At 55.4% G+C, this 19,120-nt stretch overlaps 1 protein-coding gene across 1 annotated transcript in view; it reads left to right on the top strand.

The window, feature by feature from the left end:
* The window catches only part of TRABD2B (TraB domain containing 2B), a 221,553-nt gene extending 204,658 nt beyond the window's left edge, over positions 1 to 16,895 (top strand). Inside the window, exons 6-7 of the mRNA XM_055402309.2 lie at positions 2,316 to 2,585; positions 11,567 to 16,895. Coding sequence (XP_055258284.2) covers positions 2,316 to 2,585; positions 11,567 to 11,786 — 490 coding nt within the window. The 3' untranslated portion in view covers positions 11,787 to 16,895. The remainder of the gene's footprint in view (positions 1 to 2,315; positions 2,586 to 11,566) is intronic.
* Positions 16,896 to 19,120: the final 2,225 nt, after the last annotated feature.

The following is a 19,120-nucleotide window of genomic DNA, read 5'->3' as shown; positions in this document are numbered from 1 at the left end:
AAATCCTAAGGCAACCCCGTGAGGCAGGAACGATGAGTATCCCCACCTTAAAATTGAGGCACCTGAGGCCAAGAGGTGAAGCTGCTTGCAGAAGGACACAGAGCTCCTTTCAGTGGGAGTCTGGCTCTAGGGCCTTCCTGAGGTCTTCACCTCAACCTGTACTCCCTCAAGGGCTGGGGGTGAGGCTCAGGGGTGGGAGGTGCTTGGAAATGACTGTAGCCTTGCTCTTCACTCTGCAAAGATGGGCCTGGAGCCTGGAACATCTGGTCTCCCAGCTCCAGGCCGATGCCCTCCTGTCTCCATGGTACTTCTGGAGGAACTTACAAACCTTGGACTCCTCCCTCTTCTGTCTTCTGAGTCAGCCTGACCAGATTGCTCTTCCTGACTATTTGAGCCCAGCACAAATCAGTCTGTACCGGGTCAAGGGTAGGCGTGTGCTTGAAGGGTAAGGGACCCAAGGTAGCCTCAGGGACAAGGCCCTCCTCAAGCTCCCCCTCCCCACAGTCCCCAAGGACCTTCACCTCAAAGCTCATTGTGTCTGTCCCAACAGGGCAGGGGGTGCAGGCAGCTGAGCAATGCTGCCTCGGCTCCTCTTCGTCTCAGAGCCCAGGCAGTAGTGGGGGGGTTGCCCCCATGGACCCTGGCCTGCTCTCAGCCGAGTCTCCACTGAAGTCCCGCAGATGGGGTGAGGGGCGGGGATGCCGAGGAGGCCCCAACAATAAAAGCCATCATCGACCACAGGTGCCTCCTGGATCCATCTTTTTGTCTGCCTGTTTTGAATTATCTCCCCAGCAGCTGCGGCATCTCCTGGACCCTGGGAATCTGGGGTTGCCGTGGGGGCTGGGGAAGGACAGGCTGAGCTGATGGCCTTCTGTCCTTCAAGGAGAGAGCACTCCCTCATCCCCTTCATGCACGCGGTAATGGAGTCGGGGGACAGACTCCCTTGGGCACCACCTCGCCTTTACAATTCTTGGGACCATGCCCAACATTCCCCACGGTCAGATGTCCCCAGCAGGAGTTCCATGTAGACCACAAGGAGGAAAGAATAAAAGGGAGAGGAGTAGAGGGTTTCCAGGCTGAAGGTTGTCTGTGCGCCACTGTACAGAATATGGGTTCCACACCACACGCTTAATTGCATGTCAGTGCCTGCTGCAGCCGGCTCCATTCGCCTGTAGGCGACATTAAAGAGAGGCCAGATCTGTGCCAGGCACCATGTTAAGACCTCATCTCTCTCATCCTCATGACAACCCTATGAAGTAAGTAGTACTAACTTCCGCTTATAGCCAGCAGCTGCTTGGACGCTTGTGTCCCTGCCCTTAGCCACACAGCCTGGAAGGTGCAGAGCTGGGGAGTGAACCCATGTTAGAGCCCAGGACAGCTTGAGCTCTAACCTGCTCCAAGCTGTCCTGCCTCCCCTGAAAAGGTGCTCAGGAGACACTGTTAGACAAATGACACAGCAACAATGTTAATATCTCATATTTAAGGATATTAATTACTAGAATGTTTCAGCTGCTATTTGCCAGGCACCATTTCTGAGTGCTTTGCCTTGTTAACTCATAAAATCATCGTGATGCAGCTATGAGGCACTAACTGTAATATCCCCATTTTTCAGAGCAGCAGACTGAGGTGCAGCACATTGCAGTTAGGTAACTCGCCTCAAGCCCCTCAGCCAGAGCTTGTTGACTGAACAAGACCTGGACCAAGATCAGATATGGAACCAGATACCCACTCAGGGCTCATTCCTACTAGTCTGGGCTCAAATGTCACCAACAGGGACCAAATTGTCCTCCCTGGCAGCCCCATCCCCATGGCCCACGCTGTCCCTCATGACTCTGCTTTATTTTTCTCCTCAGCAATTATCACTGTCTGACATCATGCACGTTTCCTCTGCCTCCTGCTTTGGAATATTAGCGCTAAGAAGGCAGGGCCTTTGCCTATTTTCATCACTGCTGACACTCATTGCCTAGAAAGTTCCTGGTGCAGGGTAGATGCTTAATAAATATGTATTGAATCAATATTGGGCTTCCCTTGTGGCTCAGCTGGTGAAGAATCTTCCTGAAATGCGGGAGACCTGGGTTCAATCCCTGGGTTGGGAAGATCCCCTGGAGAAGGAAAATGCTACCCACTCCAGGATTCTGGCCTGGAGAATTCCATGGACTGTATAGTCCATGAGGTCACAAAGAGTCGGACATGACTGAGCGATTTTCACTTTCACTCACTGAGTCAGTAAATGAAAGAAGGAATCAGAGCTCTCTCTCTTAACACCAGGCAGTAGTTTTCCTGGGCATGCCTCACCTGCCGTTGCCCCTTTCCAGCCCTATCGCCGGGAGCCCTGCACCTCCACCCGAGGGGACCTCAGCGAGCCCCGCCTCAGTGACCCCAGCTGCTGCCATGCCTGCGGCCCCCTCGGTGCCCCCCACCGCCCCACCAGAGGAGGAGGACCCAGCGCTGTCCCCACACCTGCTGCTCCCCGACAGCCTCAGCCAGCTGGAAGAGTTTGGGCGGCAGAAGAAGTGGCACAAGAGGCAGAACAAACACCAGCGGCCGCGGCAGTTCAATGACCTCTGGGTGCGCATCGAGGACAGGTGAGCTGTGAGGGCAGGTCTGCCAGGGGCTGGGCCTCTCTCTGGCCAGCCTACCTCAGACCCACCCAGGGTCGGATGCGCTCTGTTATCCACAAGTCCGGCTCTAAGGAAGCGTGGCAGGTGGGTGCTCGATTGGAATAGGCTTGTCCTCTGTTCATCCTGCAGGGTTTGTGGAGCATGCTCACACCTGACTTTTCAGTTTCCCACAGTTACAGGTGAGTGAATAGAAGCTCCCTTCAGGTGCAGTGGACAAAATTCTGCTTTGTCCTTAGCTTTCCTGGAGGCACCTGGGGTGTACAGCAGGCCCCATTTGTCCCATGGGCCAGAAGATGAAAGTAGGAGAAAATGGAACAGGCTGGTTACATCAGAAGGCTGAGAGCTCCCTAGACCTGGATGGTCTGAGCAGCCAACACCTCTGCAGCGGGTCAGAGAGATGGCAGGTGATGGCCGTGGGCTCCTTCTGAGGAGGGGCTGAGGGATTTGTGATAACCTTGTTCAGGATTGGCGGGTGCTGCAATCGTCCTCCTGTATTGATTCTTCTCTGTCCTCTGCCCGTGTCTCCCTGCACCACTCCCTTGGCCAGTCTGTGCTCACAGCTCCTGCTGTAACCAAGACGCTGCCTTCCAACCTCCACCAGCAGGCCCAGCACTGAGTGGTCTCCCTAGATTCCACTTTGGGGCAGAAGTCGCCACATCTGGTGAACAGTGTCACCAGAGCAGCCAGGATGTCCCAGGGAGTGACTGTTGGGGAAGGCAGAGTCCTGCCCACTGCAGTAGCCCAGCCCTGGACGTTGTGCCCAGCACCTGGCCCTTGGAGACTCAGAGTCTCCCCTGGACCCTAAAGATCACTATCTGGGGTTTTCCTCCACATCCCTAGATAGAGTCTCCTTGGGTACTTGTTAAATGATATCCCAGGCCCCATTGTGCCCGTGATATATGGGGACATGCTGCACTGGGACCAGGAAAGCTGCTTGTTGAGCGTGCGCTAGAGTCTTCTGAGCAGCTTTGGGAAATGTGGATCCAACTCTGAGTTTACCGATGGTGAACCAAGGCCTGGGATGGGGGCTTGTCCAGGGTTGCACAGGAATTCCCTTCAAGATCCTCGCTCAGCCAGGTCTCTGAGTCATAGACAAAAAGCTGACATAGTCCAGTCCACAGCCTTAATGTGCAGCCTGTGCAATGTCTTAAAGAGCCTTCCAGCCAGTTTAAGAGTCGAGTCCATTGCTCTTTGGGCCTACATTGGCTTCAGAGCGCCTGCCTTGGGTTACTGGGAAATACGCTTCTTCAGGGGTCCCACAGACCCATCCTGCCCAAGGCGGGGTCACTGCTGTAGCTCTATTGGTCTCGACACATTTGGCTCCTGTGCCCGGCATGGTTTGCCTCCTTCAAACCAAGAACAAGAGCACAGCGTTACCAAGAGCTGCTCCTCAGCCCTGGAGAGGACTCGCAGGCCACCAGGGAGAGGCTGGCAGCCCATGAAACCCCCCAGTCAGGCCATTCACCCCGGGCCCCGATCAACCTGCCAGGTGACCAGACATGGCCAGCAGTGGGTCTGGCCCTTGGGGTGACAGCAGGGAGGCTGGGCTGTCAACGCCAGCCACAGACCCCCAGCTCCTAACCACATCTGAAAGGTAAATTTCAGCAAATGACTCCAAACGGTTTCCTTTTCACAAAATGTCTCTGTGGAATACAGAGCCTGGTTTCAGGAGAAGAAAACAGCTTTTCTTTGACTAGAGGGACCCCTTCTCAGTCCCAATAGATAAACTGTGGTTAGAGAACTTTCTTCCATCTGGTTGGATTAGAGAAGGAGAGTTCCACCAACCGGCAACCTGTTGGTTGCAAGTTTCTCTGCATCCCAGGGAAGCCAGCCCTGAGGTCCCCGAGGACCTGGATGCAAGGGCCCAGCTCCCATCACTCCCAGGTCTCATCCCACCCATCTTCGTAGAGTTTCCAAGTTTCCCGTTCTCCAAGAGGCAGCACAGAAGCTCTCTCTGGAGGGGACCTGGAGTCCCTTGCAGCCCTTCTGACAGTACTCTTTTCTTTGGAGCGTTCATTCCATTCAGGGTTTCCTCAATTTGCTTCCCCCTCTGCCTGCAATGCAGGAGACCCAGGTTCGATCCCTGGGTCGGGAAGATCCCCTGGAGGAGGGCATGGCAACCCACTCCAGCCTTGCCTGGAGATATTCCACGGATAGAGGAGCCTGGCAGGCCACAGTCCATGGGGTCGCACAGTCAGACACGACTGAGCACAAAACAGTTGTCAACCCCACTGGCTCCATCCTCTGCTCTCCATTCCCTCTCGCTGATCTCATCTTCCACCCATGATCCTGAAGCGAGGTCCTCCCAGGTCTCCAGCCCCCGGTCACGCCCCGGCACAGCGCCCTCCTCAGTCTGAGATTCTCCGTGCTCTCCCTCGCCGCCCCACCCCTCACCGGAAACACTTGGATGCAGAGCTTTTGCCCTCCTCCTGTGGGCCCCCTGGGGCCCTGTCCTGGCTGAGCTGTGTGACGGCCCCCAGCGGACTGTGCGTGGCCCACCCCCACCTTCATCCTTGCTTCTCTCTCTGAGGGGGGATGAGTGTGAGTGGACATTTGCTGAGCTCCTGCTGTGCTAGCTGCTTACATCCATCACGACCCCCAGTCCTGTCAAGAGTCCCGGAAGTCAGCTTCGCTTGACTAAGGAGGAAACTGAGACTCAGTGAGGTCAGGTAACTTGCCCAAGACCGTGTGTCAAATCAGGTTGTTGCTGCTGTTGTTAAGTGGGTCAGTCATGTCCGACTCTTTGTGATCTCATGGACTGCAGCACACCTCTGCTTCACCATCTCCCTGAGCTTGCTCAAACTCATGTCCATTGGGTCGGTGATGCCATCCAACCATCTCGTCCTCTGTCGTCCCCTTCTCCTGCCTTCAATCTTTCCCAGCATCAGGGTCTTTTCTAATGAAGTCGGCTCTTCGCATCAAGTGGCCAAAGTATTGGAGTTTTGGCTTCAGTCCTTCCAATGGATATTCAGGATTCAAGTCAGGTAGGGAGTCAGAAGCTGCAGGCAGGTCTGTCAGATGCTGAGAGTCACAGTCCAGCACCGTGCAGACGCCCCTGATGTCCTTGCCTGGCAAGTGTCTCCCTCCTCCTCCCCTTCCTCCCCACATGGTGATCCCTCTGCTTCTCCCTCCCCCGGCTCCTACAGCCCCCCACCTCACCGTGCCCGCACCGACCATGGGTGCCTCATGGGTGCCCCTGTCCTGGCATGCTCTCACACAGACAGAAGTTCCGCACTTCGTCTAGGCTGGGAGGCCCTGGGGATCAGAGCTGGGTTGGACTTTTCCAGGTCACCAGACGCCTCGCGGAGCGTTTGTTGACTGCACACACGAGTCAGAGAAGCAGGGAGAGGGTGGGGAGGGGGCTGAAGAGCCCGACCAGGACACCACCTGGAGCAGGCTGGCCTCCCCTCGCCCCTCATTACCCCAGATGTAAACACGATGGAGGAAGTTTAGAGAAGCAGCAGCTCGTGGCAGGATGATTTATGGGGGCCTGAGGACGGGGTGGGGCATATGTCCGCAGATGGTTGAGCAGCCATGTGGAGCGCTGTCAGGGAACCCCCGCGTCTGTCAGCCGGATGGGGGGCAGCAGGGCCGTGGCATGCCCAGCAGGGGGGCAGGTCAGGGCGGAGTCGATTCCCACGCAGGCTCTGCGCAGGCCACTGCCCCGATCGGTCAGATCTGGGTCAGTCTCTCCTTTTGCACAATTAATGCCTTGGCTGTCCTCTGTAGGTCACACCAGCTCTGCTGTCCCCCAGTCCACTGCTGGGCCGCTGGGGTGTGTGTGTGTGCTCGGGCATTGGGGGAGTGGGAAGGGAGTTGGGTAAATGAGGGAGCAGGGTGCTGGGACAGTCATGAGGGAGCAGGTGCAGAGGAGAGAGAGTTTCCCAAACTCTGGGCACAGCTGGAAGCCAAGCGCAGAGGTGGGCATCTGTATGTGGTGGACGCAGAGCCCTGCGGGTGCCACCACACAGGAGTCAGGGTGCAGGACACACATGAGCAGGGGGTCATTGGCCTGCTGGGCCTCAGTTTCTCCCCGAGGTTTGAGCAGATGGCCCAGGGCGTCGCAGAGGAGGAGAGAACTGTGTTCTCTCGCCCTGGGCCCCTGGGAGGGCTCTGCACACTTCCTGCTGGCCTGCTGGCCTGCCCTGAGGTTTTCCAGCTCAGTTTTCTCGCAGCACAGCCAGACTGTCTCCCGGGACTAGACAGGGTACTCAGCATCTCTTCATGATGCCAGGACCCCATCTGATCAGAGAACAAGATCATTCAGTGGATGGGAGCACAGATGAATTTGGGCAGCATCCCCAGCTCCTCCTCGTCCTTGCTCTGAGGCTTAGAGTACAAAGGTGGTGTTTGTAAAGTGGTGAGCTGGCATCAGGCCGCTGGTGACACTCAGGAACAGCTGTCCCCCGGTTGGTGGCTGACTCTCAGAGTCGGGTCTAGGGTGCCACTCGCCCCGTCCCCCAGTGGGAAACAGCTCCTGGGCCCTCAATGCACCTCAGGTTTAAATGAGCCCCTGGGTGAGCAGTACACAGTTAAACAAGAACGTGATGGCCACATGCAGGGTGCCCAGCCCACGTCCAGTGCTGGTGGGGACTAGAGCAAGAAGAGCCTTGGATCAGGGCTGGGCAGGGGCAGCTCCCAGCTATGGTGCAGCTGAAAGAGCCCTGGAACCACAGCCAGCCTGCCTGTGCCTGGCAGGGAATCCAGTCAGTGAGGGGAGGAAGGTCGGGGACCCTGAGAGGTGAAGTGACCCAGGGAAGCTGAGAGGAAGGTGAAGGCAGTCCTGACAGAGAAGACCATGTGGCCAATGGCCTGGAGGCTGGCGTGGGCCTTAGATATCAGGACAGGGAGCTGTGGGCATACCGGTCACTTTAGATCTCTGCCTGCATCTGCCTGGTCTGCCCAGATGGTTCCAGCCTGATCACATCGCGAGAGCCATGCCAAGCCAGCAGGGCCACCCATCAGCCAGGCCCTCATGCCTCCAGGTTCATCTCCATTTGTCTCCTTGGAGCCCTCTGAGGAACCCACCTGCTTGTACTGCAAGAAAGCCACAGCCCCAAGACTCCCCAGACCTAGTCCTGGGTGGTTCTTAGGGACCGACCCTCTAGTGCCAGGATGGGGGCCCTACTCCAGGAAGCCCCACAGTGGGGCATCAGGGAAGCCAGCTGCCACATCTCAGCCACCAGCCCTGCGTTCCTGTGCATTATACCTTGGGCTTCTGCCTGCGATCCCACTTCTGGCTTCTTCTGCTCGAAAACACTTTAAAGTCAAGGGTCTGTTTCTGCTCCTTCATTGTACACAGGGATACTGAGGCCTCGAGGGCAGGACTTGCCCAAAGTCATGCAGGGAACAGGGACCTTGGGCTCTTGCCTTCACCCAGGCAGAGGGCCCTTGCCCACACCAGGGTCCCTGTCAGCTCCGAGCACACCCGGCCCTTGGAGCCAGCCATCTGCAGAGCCTGGGAACACTCGGGGTGTTTGGTTTGGCTTCGAGGCCGCTTTGCCATGAGACGATTTTCCCCAGCATGGGCCTGGGGCAGGGCTGGGATCTGGACTGGGGCCTGGGTTTTCTAGAGGGGGCCCAAGAGGGGGGGCATCTGGAGAGGATTTCTGTCCCCGCAACACATTCCCCCCCCCCCCACCCCAGCAACCTCACTCCATTTCCCTGGGACTCCTTCCAACCATATAAAATCACTACTCAGGCTCCAAGGGGGAGCTTGCATCTTTGGTTTTCAAAGTGTGAAAGTAAATGCCTTTGGGCACCTGGTGAGACATAGTTTTCAAGATCTCTACTTGTCTTCCTTCTTACAGGGGGGCTGGCTGCAGCCAGCTTTGGTTCCCCTTCTGGGCATCCCAGGTGGCAGCTCAGCCTCCCTTCTGAGGCCAGCCTTCCTGGCTGCTTGAGCTGAAAAGATAGGGCAGCAGCTGGGAGGGACTTTTCCCTAGAAAAGAAAGGGAGGGAAGGGGCTGTGGTAGTGGCCCCGCTGGGTATAATAAGCAAGATCCCCTCCCAGCGCTGAGACCACAGGGGGCGTCCTCCATCCGCAGGTGTGTGAGGTCTCGACAGGAAGCACCACGCTTCACTCCCGGGCTCTCCATCTCCGCAGTTAGGGATGGCACCTCAGCCCTTTTCCTGAGGCTGGGGAGGCAGACAATCCATTGCACATCTTCAGGCTCAGTTTCCCCATCTTGGAAATGGGAATAACGAGATGACACATGGATAGCATTGAGCACAGGGTCTGCCAGCATACAGGAAGTGCTCCATACGTGGAGGACACTATTAGTGACGGAGCTGAAGACACAAACGAATAATCACGCTAACAGCAGCCAGTGCCGTCCAGCAGTCCCAGTGCACCAGGCATTGTTTTGTACATGATGCCTCCTGTGCAAAACCCACTCAAGTCTCATGTGCAGAAATAGGTGCCAGTGGCAGTGTGACTAGGGAGAAATATGAAAGGCTTCATAGGAGCGTCCACTCTTCCAGGGGTCTTGGGGCTTGGAGGACAGATCAAAGAGGTCTTCAGGTGAGGGGACACTGAATCAGGTCTTCAAAGGTGAGTCAGAGAATGGCAGTGACATTAGATGTGACTGGGGAGGGCAGTGTTCCTGAGAGAGCCCGGGAAGGGGAGGTCAGCCCACACCAAATCATGTGAGAGGTCTCAGGTGCTCCGAAGGCTGGCACGGGGTGGGAGGCAGGCGAGGCCAGACCTGGGGGGGTCATAGGGAGCATTCAAAGCTGTCTGCCCCACCTTGTGCCACCCACGGAGGCTCTGTCCAGAAGCACCTTCCTGCCATCCGTGGTGCGTGACAGGCATTTGCACCCTCCTCTCCTGATTAGGTCTCTGGGAATTTCTAAAGACTGAGGAACACACAGGTCACAGCTATAGAGTCCAGAGTGAGATGTGGTGTGTTCCTGCCACAGCATGACTGGGAGTAGAGCAGAGACGGAGGGTCAGGATGGAGAGTGACAAGCCCCTTCACTGCCGAGTACACACAGACACTGCTCAGAGGTCCCGATCCACGTACAGGCAAGGATGTGCTTGTAATCCCTGGGCTCCTCTGCCCATCCCCCACCCCGCATCGAGGCTAAGCCAGGGTGGTTGAGAGGGTCTGACTGGGACAGAGATGAGGCTGGGCTGCAGCAGTGATGGTTACAGGGCTCACCACAGTGATGTGGCCAGGGGTTGGGGTCTCATGCCCAGCACGTGAGAACACAGCCAAGATGGCCCAGGGACTCCTGGCTGATCTGGGGCATGGGCAGCCCATCAGGGAGAGGGGGTAAGGACTGGAGAGCGGGCAGTGATCTGCAGGGAGGAGGATTCCTGTTCTGCAGACAGCCAGACAGGGGCAGGCTCCCTGCCGAGCTGTCAGCTGCTAGTGAGCACCCATGGGGTGCCCAGTTCAGATCCTGTCCCTGCTGTGTGTCCTGGAGCAAGTTATTAACACTTACCCTCTTTGTGACTCTGTTTTTTCACAAGTAAAATGGGATAATGGTCTTGCCTGCTTCGTAGTGCTGTCTTGAGGATTAGCAGGGTCCTACTGATGCTGGGAAAGATTGAGGGCAGAAGGAAAAGAGGGCGTCAGAGGATGAGATGGCTGGATGGCATCACTGATGCAATGGACATGAACTTGGCAAACTTGGGGAGATGGTTAGGGACAGGGAAGCCTGGTGTGCTGCAGTCCATGGGGTGGCAAAGAGTCGGATGCGACTAGGTGACTGAACAACAACAGCAGCGTGCTGGCACAACGGCAGCAGGGCCCGTAGTTCGTAGGTCCTCTTCTCACCTCTGGAGAGGCCCTCAGCCATTCGCAAGCTGTCTCGCTGCCTTCACAGTGTCACCTCTTGGCGAGGCCATCCTGGCTGCACACTGGGCTGGGGCCTCTCTGCATGTCCCTGGTCTTTCCCTCCCAGCCTTGACCTTCTGGGGTGATGGGGCTTGTCAGATCCTCCACCTGCATCTCCATCTGCCTTCCGCTGCCTGGGGCTGCACAGGGCAGGGCTAGGTCCATCACCTGTGGGGTCCAGTCCTTTCCTTCATCTGGAGCCCTGTCCCCCTTGGTCTCTCTTTGTTATGCCTCCATCCTTGTCCTGTGTCTTCCCCAGTCCCTGCCTTGCTCTCTGCCCCTCTCTTTCTTCATCCTTTCCTATCTCCCCAGGACCTGAGTGGTAACCTGGTCCTGGCTCCCTCCACTTCCCAATGCCGCCAAGTGCTGGCCTTGGCCCACCAGTTCCTTCTGTGCTTCCCCTCTTTTTATGTCTCTGTCTCATGTCTCTTTCACGTGGGCTCTCTTGAGCCAAGAACCTCACCTGTGACCTCCCAAACTGGCTTCTACTTTAATCAGTTCGTGAGGGACCACCTTCAGCAACACTCGCTGTGATTATGCAGGGTGAGGTCACCAGGGCTCCTGCCCCCAGAGGCACCGCCCCACTCCCTCTCTGAGCTGGCCTTGTGGAGCCTCAGTTTTCTCATCCGGTGAAAGGGGGCTGGTGAGACCCAATGAACATTTGTTTTCAGGACCAGAGATACACTGGTAGTAAAGTGCACACTCCGGTGGGTGCTCAGTTAACAGGGACTGTGGTATTTGGCGGCTCTTTTTTTTTTCTGTTTACTTCAGACTGGGGAGGGGAGGGCAGCAGGAAGCCGGGGTCCCCTGCGTGCACAGGTGTGAGGACTGCCTGCCTCAGTGTGACTCCAGATGGATCTCCCCCAAAACACTTCACTGCTTTCTGCCCGGGACTCAGTTCTCTTGAGTGGTCACACTGGAGGCTGGCTGCGTGGCTCTGGGCTGCTCACTTTCCGTGTCTGAGCCCTCTGTTTCCTTCTCCATTTTATGAGGGAAGAAAACCCAGATTCAACAAAAAGTTGGCTCTGAACTCTAAGATCACAGCCGAGGACAAGGCTACTGAGTGGCCGTTCCACATTCCATGTATCTCTCTCCCTCCAGCACCACAGCCTCACCACCCCCACAGCCCTTCCAGACCACGCACAGCACCGGGACCGCCAAGCCCCCCTTCCAGCTCTCCGACCCACTCCAGCAGCAGGAAGAGCCAGCACCCGCCAGCAGCTCAGCACCCGGCCGCTCCCCGTCCGCCCTGGGCCTGCTCCCCGCCATTGCTGCCAGCATAGTAGCCTCCTTCCTGCTGCACACCCTTGGACCCTCCTGACCTCAGCCGCATGCCTGCCCGGAGCAGAGAAAGAAGCCAGAGAAACCGACGGGAAGGTCTGCAGCCGCACCCACTGCCCCTGCCACCCTCCAGGGGTTCTCGACACCTCTTGGGCAGTCCAGATGGGATCCGTTAAAACACTAGAGCTTTATTGTACCTGACTTACATCTTCTTTTTTGTAGAAGGATCTTAATTTCCCATAGTGCTATGGGGCTCTTTTGTAAAATATGTGTCCATATTAAAAAAGAAAAATGTATTTATTCTACTGATAAAACTATTTTTATGTGGCCGATGTTAATAACTAGCCCCATCACCAACCCAGGAGGTGAACCCAGGTTGCCAGGACAACTGCGACCTTGCAGGGACCGTGGCTTTGAACTGGATTGCTCCTGGATCAATGGAGTCCTCCAGCGTGCCAGTTTGGCTTCTCCCGCCATGGGGTCCTCAGAGGGAGAGGCAGGCAGACAGGCTTAGCTTTTGTGAAACTGGACTTGGGCACCAGAGATGTGAACGCTGACGGTCCTTCCTTCCCCTGGATGCATCCTGGGGATGGGAAGGTACTTTAGGAAAGAGAATGCTGCTATTTTGAAAACCCTGAGTGTCTGTGAACTGGCCCTCCAGTACTCTTGGTAAGTGTTCCGACCAAAGCACTGGGGTGGGGGAAGGGCTGTTGGTGCTGAGGGAGGTGGTCCCCCCAGCCCCAAGTGACAGATGGTTAAACTGAGATGGTTAAACTCACCAAAGAGAAGAAGGTGGTTGCCCAAGGTCACAAAACAAGTGGGAGATCCGGGGTGTGAGTCTAGACCCCCCTGTTCTGGCTAGTATCATTAATCCATCTCAGCTTATAGGAGAAGCTGTTGAAGTCATGACCAAATGGCGTGAGCTGAGCCAAAGGACAGAAGTGGGCACAGAAGGGCAGTTTTCGAGACAAGGCCTATAGGAATTCCATGGTAATGACACTCGTAATGAGAGCTGCCATTAGTTCAAAGTCTGCAGTATGGCAGGCATTTTGCACACTCACTTTATCATGGATCCTCACGTCAGTTCTGTGAGATGTGATTGTCCCCATTTCACAGATGAGGAAACTGAGCCCCTGTACGAGATAAAGGAACTTGTTCTATGTCACCCAGCCATCACCTGACCCTAAATCAGTGTGATTCAAAAACGCTTGTCTCTTGGACCATACATAGTCTGTCAGGTTCTCTTTGCAGAGGAAAGTTCCAAGGGAGGCAGATCTCACCCAAATGGGCCAGCACACGCTTCTTACTGCAGCCAAAGAGACCGCTTGGCTACAGTCATCATGTTAGTCCCTCCAGCCAAAGGGCTCTGGCAGCAGGCTCTGCCACGTGTCCCATGCCCCAACTTGTCTTATCCTGGAGCCAATGAGAGGCTTTCCTGCCAAATCAGAGAGGCTGGAGGATAGTTGTGATGGGCCTGAAGAGACAGAGCAGCCAAACGGGGGCAGGCAGGTCACCAAGACTCAGAGAAACTGACCAGCTCCTCTGTCCCCAAGGTGATAGCCAAGAAGACAGAGGGCCCAGGTTGGCTGCGTCCCAGCCCTGAACCCTCACTGGGTTGGCAGCTCATTAGTTACAGAGTCCTGGAACGCAAGAGCAGAAGGGGCCCTCATTTGACAGAAAAGAACAGTGAGAAGACAGGCCCAGAGAGGCGAGGTACTTTCCCAAGGCTGCGCAACTGGGCAGGTCTGCTGACCCCCAGCTAGCTCAGCATTCCTGAGCGATGCCACACCATGGGCTTCCCTAGCAGGCCTGCTAGTGTCTGATTAGCATCAGTGCCATTGTGCCCAGCTTGGCAGCTGCCTCCCTTCTGAGACAGTAGGATTCTGGGCAACTCATTGGATGGTCAGAAGTCCCAGGGGCATCTTGGCAGGCAGCTGAATTCTTTTCAGTTCTGACCCAAATGAATATGTTTGCACTTGAGACCTGGCAGGAGCCCTGAGCTCTGCTTCACAGGGTCCAGCCAGACCCGTGGGTACCACACTGTAAACTGAACTTGACCCCGGCCAAGGCTGGAGTCCGTTTATCCTTGGCAGAAATGTGGCTTCCTATTTCTGAGCCGGAAGGGGCTTAGCTGACTTTTAAAGCAGGCTCAGAAGGCCTGTTGGACATCAAATAGATGGCGCAGAGTGCTATTTGGATGAGATAAGTGTAAAGGAATTAGAAACACAGAGGCCAGATTTCCCTCTGTTCAGGAGAGCGTGGCATGAGATGTATTGAGATGGAGCCCGAGGTTAATTAAAGATGAAGCATTTGGTAAACAGTCCAAGCACCTGACCGCATGCCCAGATCTGTGCCAGGCATGGGGCCAAAGAGGTAAATTAATGCAGTGTGTGATTATCAGACACATGCAGTGCCAGGCTCTGTGCTGGGGCCAAATCTAGCCGCCTTTCTTGGCCTAGAGGAGTTCATCATCAAGAGGCAACAAGCAGCCCAATCCCAGGTTCTTAGAAGGAACTTTACAGGTCATTCTGTCCAGGCCCCTGACCACAGGCAGGTTCCCCAGATCGCTCCTCTGAGCAGGTTGGGAGATCCCAAGCTCTCCCTCCACCAAGTACTCAAGTGTTTAAAGAAAGCCACATGGGCAGCAGACGGATGAGCCACCTGATCAGGTAGACACATGCTGATGGGACAGCCAGAGCCAGTGTGAGTTAGCCAGAGCCAGTGTGAGTTAGACATCTGCAGTCCACATCCACTGGTCCCTGAGGAACCACCCACTGGCCAGGATTTGAAACTTACATCCCTCAAGTCCCTCCAAGCAGTAGAGAACTTGCTGACTTATACCCCCAAAGACCAGAGGCACATGGACAGAAATCTGCACAGCTGGGGCATTTGGATTCTCTCTTCCCGGGCCAGAGAACCATCATTCCGTCTGCAGTAACTCACGTGCTTTGGAATAATCCGCCCACCACTGCTGACATTTTTTTCCGGCATATGATATGTGCCTCTCCTCACAAAATACCCCTGTTGCTCTGAGAGCCTTGTTACGATCCTATGTGCTTGGCTTGGGACGCTTGCCTTTGACCTTGAGGCAGGCAGAGGAGATCAAGGACAGACAGCCAGCATGTTCCTGGTGGCCCTGGGTCCTGTCCCCCAGAACAGCTGACTGAATGGACAAGGGGCTTTCTAGGCCAGGTCAGCATGGCCCGTCTCCTGATCTCCCTCCAGGCTGTTCTGAGCACCAGCAATCCTGTGAAGGCAGGGACCATGAGGGTGTACGAGTCAAGCTGCAGGAAGCTGCAAAGGGCCCCACCAGCTCTGAAAGTCAAAGATCTGGAGTCTATGAAGTGTAGCCAGACTGAAGCATATCTGTCCTTCCCAGGACAGACAGGCTGTTTCACACATGCTGTTTCCCAGGCTTGGAAATGCCTTTCTATTTCCCCTAACTGCTCATCCTTTGAGGATCAGCTCAGAGCACGTCCTCCAGGAAGCCCTCTGCACTGACTGTGTCTCTGCTCTCCTGTCATACTGTGAGCTCCTCAGTGGCAAGGGTCTTGTGAATTCATCTCTGTATCCTCACTGGACACAAAAATGGCACCCAAGAGAGGTGTAGAGAAGGACGGAGCAAGAAAGGAGTGAAGGAAGGAAGGAAAGGAGAGAGGCAGACCTTAGTTCTGGTGGAAGGGTCTCCGCAAAGCCAAAGCTGTCGAAAGATGGCAGGTGTCCCTAGAAGTGGTGAGTTTCCCGTCAGGAGTGGTGTGTGAGCCGGGGCAGTAGGCCCACTGGCTGGAGATGTGGTAGGAGAGCTGGAGTCTTGGCAAGGCAGTGGGATAGGGTCCCTCCTGGCTCTTTAATACTCAGGTTCTTTGAACATTGTTATTTTTCCAAAAATTCATCTAAGCAGCCAAAAAAATCACCCGGGCTGGCTCTCTAAACCAGTAAGTTTCAGAAATCAGTCCAGCCTCACTCCCCCCCACCCTCCACCCCCATTCTTCAACAGCCCAGCCGGGCCTGACGCGAATTGGCACGCTTGCCTGCTGCCCTGGGGCAGGGGGACTTCTGGGCGGTGGGGCAAGGCTGAACCGGAACCCAGGCCCCTGCTCCCAGCCCAGAACTCCTTCCCTCCCTGCCCTGCCTGATGCTAGGGGAGAGCTGAACCTTGCCTTGCCCTTTCCCAGGAGCCTCAGCACACCCTAAGCTGTCCCTCGTATGTGTGTTCAGTCGTGTCCGGCTCTCTGCAACCCTTTGGACTGTGGCTCGCCAGGTTCCTCTGTCTGTGAGATTTTCCAGACAGGAATACTGGAGTGGGTTGCCATTTCCTCCTCCAGGGGCTCTTCCTGACCCAGAGATCGAACCCATGTCCCCTGCGTCTCCTGCATTACTGGCAGACTGTTTATCGATGAACCACTGGGGAAGCCTCTCAGCTCTCCCTGCTTTTTCTCCAAGTATAGGCTTTTCCTTGCCAGAGATAGCCTAGATACTCCTTCACTTTGCTGAGTGACCTTGGGCAAGTCCCCGCCCCTCTCTGAGCCTCCATCTCCTTATCTGTCAAATGGAGACTTTGTTTCCTGCTTGGGGAATGCCACGTGCAATCTTGGGGCTCCACAAAGGTGAGGCATTCCCCCATCCCCAGCCCTGTGCTCAGCTTTCCTCCCAGCACCTGAGGGCTGCCATGGGATCAGGAGCATGTGGCAGGCAAGGAAGGTGACAGAGTAGCATGCCTTGAAGGGCCCCTCCATCCCAAGTCCCACTGCGGGAAAGTGGACTTTTGAATAAGACTCTCAGTCTAAGAAGTTTCCTGCGGGGCTCTCAGCCATCTTGGGCCCCCAGTGGCTGGGGCGGCAGGGGCTGACTCTTGGTCAAGGGATGTTCTAGCCCAGAGCAAGGGAAGCCAGAGCCCCTGTGCCATTCCTGGGCCTCAAAGAGATTGCAGGACATCCCGGCCCGACTCTCACTGTGTGACATAGCTTCAGATCTTAATGTATTGGAAAGGTATTCCTGATGTTGTGCTTTTAATCACCTCTTCCTCTCACCTCTGTGAATTATCCTGAAGAGTTCTTTAAGAATATAATAGAAGACAAAGAAAGATGCTATTAATGTTATTTTGCCAAAAATATTTTTGTAGCATAATATATTAATAAAAGATATGATGACTTCAATGTGACGGTGTCTCTGCATGCCGATGGCTCCCCCTCCTCCTGTGGGGGACCGTGTGGGGAGTCACCTTTGCTCAGAGGGCCAGGACCTGAGGTGGTGGTGCAGAGGACCTGGCGTGGGCCCATTTTCCGTGTAAAAATGAAGGCAGGTTCTGGGAGTGTTTGGGCAGGGGTCCAGTGGCTTGAGAGACTTCACACCAAGTGGGGTCCGCGGAGCCCTCTCCAGCTTTGTTCATCTGAACAATCAACCTGGAACCTGGCTTCACCCTTGGGGCCCCCTGTCTCACTTCTCACTCATCAGCACCTACTGATTCAACTTTATTAACACTCTCACCTCTCTCCCTCCCCCGGCGCCACCCTAGCTTACTTAGTTATACCCAGGTGTAACTCACTCTCCCCTGCCAACTAGGGCTGTGTTCTCTCTGCTCACTTGCCACCCACCACCCCCTACAACCCCGGCAGCCAAAGTGAGCTCTATAAACCACCACAGCGACCACATACCTCCCTGGCCTTTCCAAATTCATCCCCGTCTTTACTGTTCCCAGTACACAAGTCAGGGTCACACAAGGCGCTCTGATAACCTCAACCTGCCCATGTCCCCAGCATGAAATTCACGTCTTACCCATTCCTCTCCTGGTTTCTAGCACTGCAGGGTTGCTGGTTGTCTCCGTGTTTTTTCAACTCACCCTGCTTGTCTCCATCCTCTGCCTTTGCACACGCTTTCCCCCGGTTCTCCTCGTCTTTCTGCATCTCTGCCCCTCATTCATTGCTCTTGTACGTGCTGCCCCACCCAGCTCCAGCGGTATCTGCTCCACGAGGCTTCCCTTAATCCTCAAGCCACGTCAGCCCTTCTGTCCCTCCGGCCCCACAGCACCCCATTTGCCGTGCAGAAATGACCTGCATGTGGCTGTCCTTCCCCTTGACTTCCTGAGGCCGGCACCGTGGTCGGTCATCTCTGTATCGTCAAGGCACAGGATTTGACATCTAGTGAGTGCTCATGGAAGAAAGACACAGTGAAGGAGGGAGGAAGAAGAGTGGGAGGCAAGACCTCAGGCGAACGATAGAGCTTTTATATCGGATACCACAGTGTTAGTTGCCTAGGATCTGCACAACGTGACCATGCTGTAAGGGTCCACCAGGGAAGAGGCGTGGCCCCTGGGACTCGGTGGCACAAGGGGGCAGGTCACCAAGAGGTTTAAAGTGGGCCAAGTTTCTAGTTTTGAAATCCCAGAGCCTTCACCAGAGCCAATTCATTGACCATGTTAATGAGTCCTTGCTGGCTCCTATGAAGAACAATGTGGACTGCACTTGGGCAGCCCGTCCACGAGACAAAGGTGACAATGCAACTGCAAGCAAACGCTTATTGAGCATCTGTCATGCATCAGACAGTGCTCCAAGCACTTCTGTCTTATTTAATTCTCACAACTCTTCTTCCTTATCTCTATTTTATAGGTGAGATAACTGAGAGAGACAGAGGTTAAGTAACTTGTTCACAATCACGCAGCTTATAAATGCTGGAGCCAGGATTGCAACCCAAGTAGTTAAGCTCCAGGACTGATTTCCTAACCTTTACTCAAGCCCTGCTGTGCTGGCTACAGCCTGTGAGGGGAGCAAGGAGGCCTCTGCCTCCCCCATTTCACAGGGCAGTGGGTGAGGTTAGGTTCCATCCGAGGCCCAATGCCTCTTCTGTGTCCTGGAGCCATCCCAGACCTCTCTCCCACCCACTGACTCTGGACAGAGCTCCGGATAGGAAGCCTCCTGCTCCCCACCCACCCCCTGCCCCACCGTGGTGGTCTTTAGAGTTGGCATCAATAGTGTAAATATCACAGCTGTAGCCTGTGACCCTGTGTTCTCTGCCCCTCAAGCTCTGGTTGTACTCAGAAAAGGAAGCCATCATCTACCTGCCTAGACACTCAGTGGGAAAGTGAGCCCTTGCCCTTCCTTGGGGGATGTAGTCCTCAGTTCAAGAAGCTATGGCCCAGGAATGGGGTCTCAGACACTATGGAGTGAGTGACCAAAGGGACCAGGGACTCATCAGAGTCCCTGACACCTTGCTCTCCATATGGCAGCAGCTGGCAAGAGGGGAGAGCCAGTGTTTATACCTGGTACACTCACGTGTTTGCACCTCCTTTCCTGGGAGCCTTGCCCACCTCTCCTGCCCTGAGCCCTGGGCAGGCTCCTGTTGACACGTTTTTCCTGGGAGAAACCAGATGCTCCTTCT

The sequence above is a fragment of the Moschus berezovskii genome, chromosome 4, assembly GCF_049115385.1.
Source record: "Moschus berezovskii isolate FMDL1 chromosome 4, NW_MosBer_1.0, whole genome shotgun sequence".
NCBI lineage: Eukaryota > Metazoa > Chordata > Mammalia > Artiodactyla > Moschidae > Moschus > Moschus berezovskii.
The sequence above is the reverse complement of the archived record's forward strand: the minus strand, read 5'-3'. Positions and strand labels throughout refer to the sequence as shown.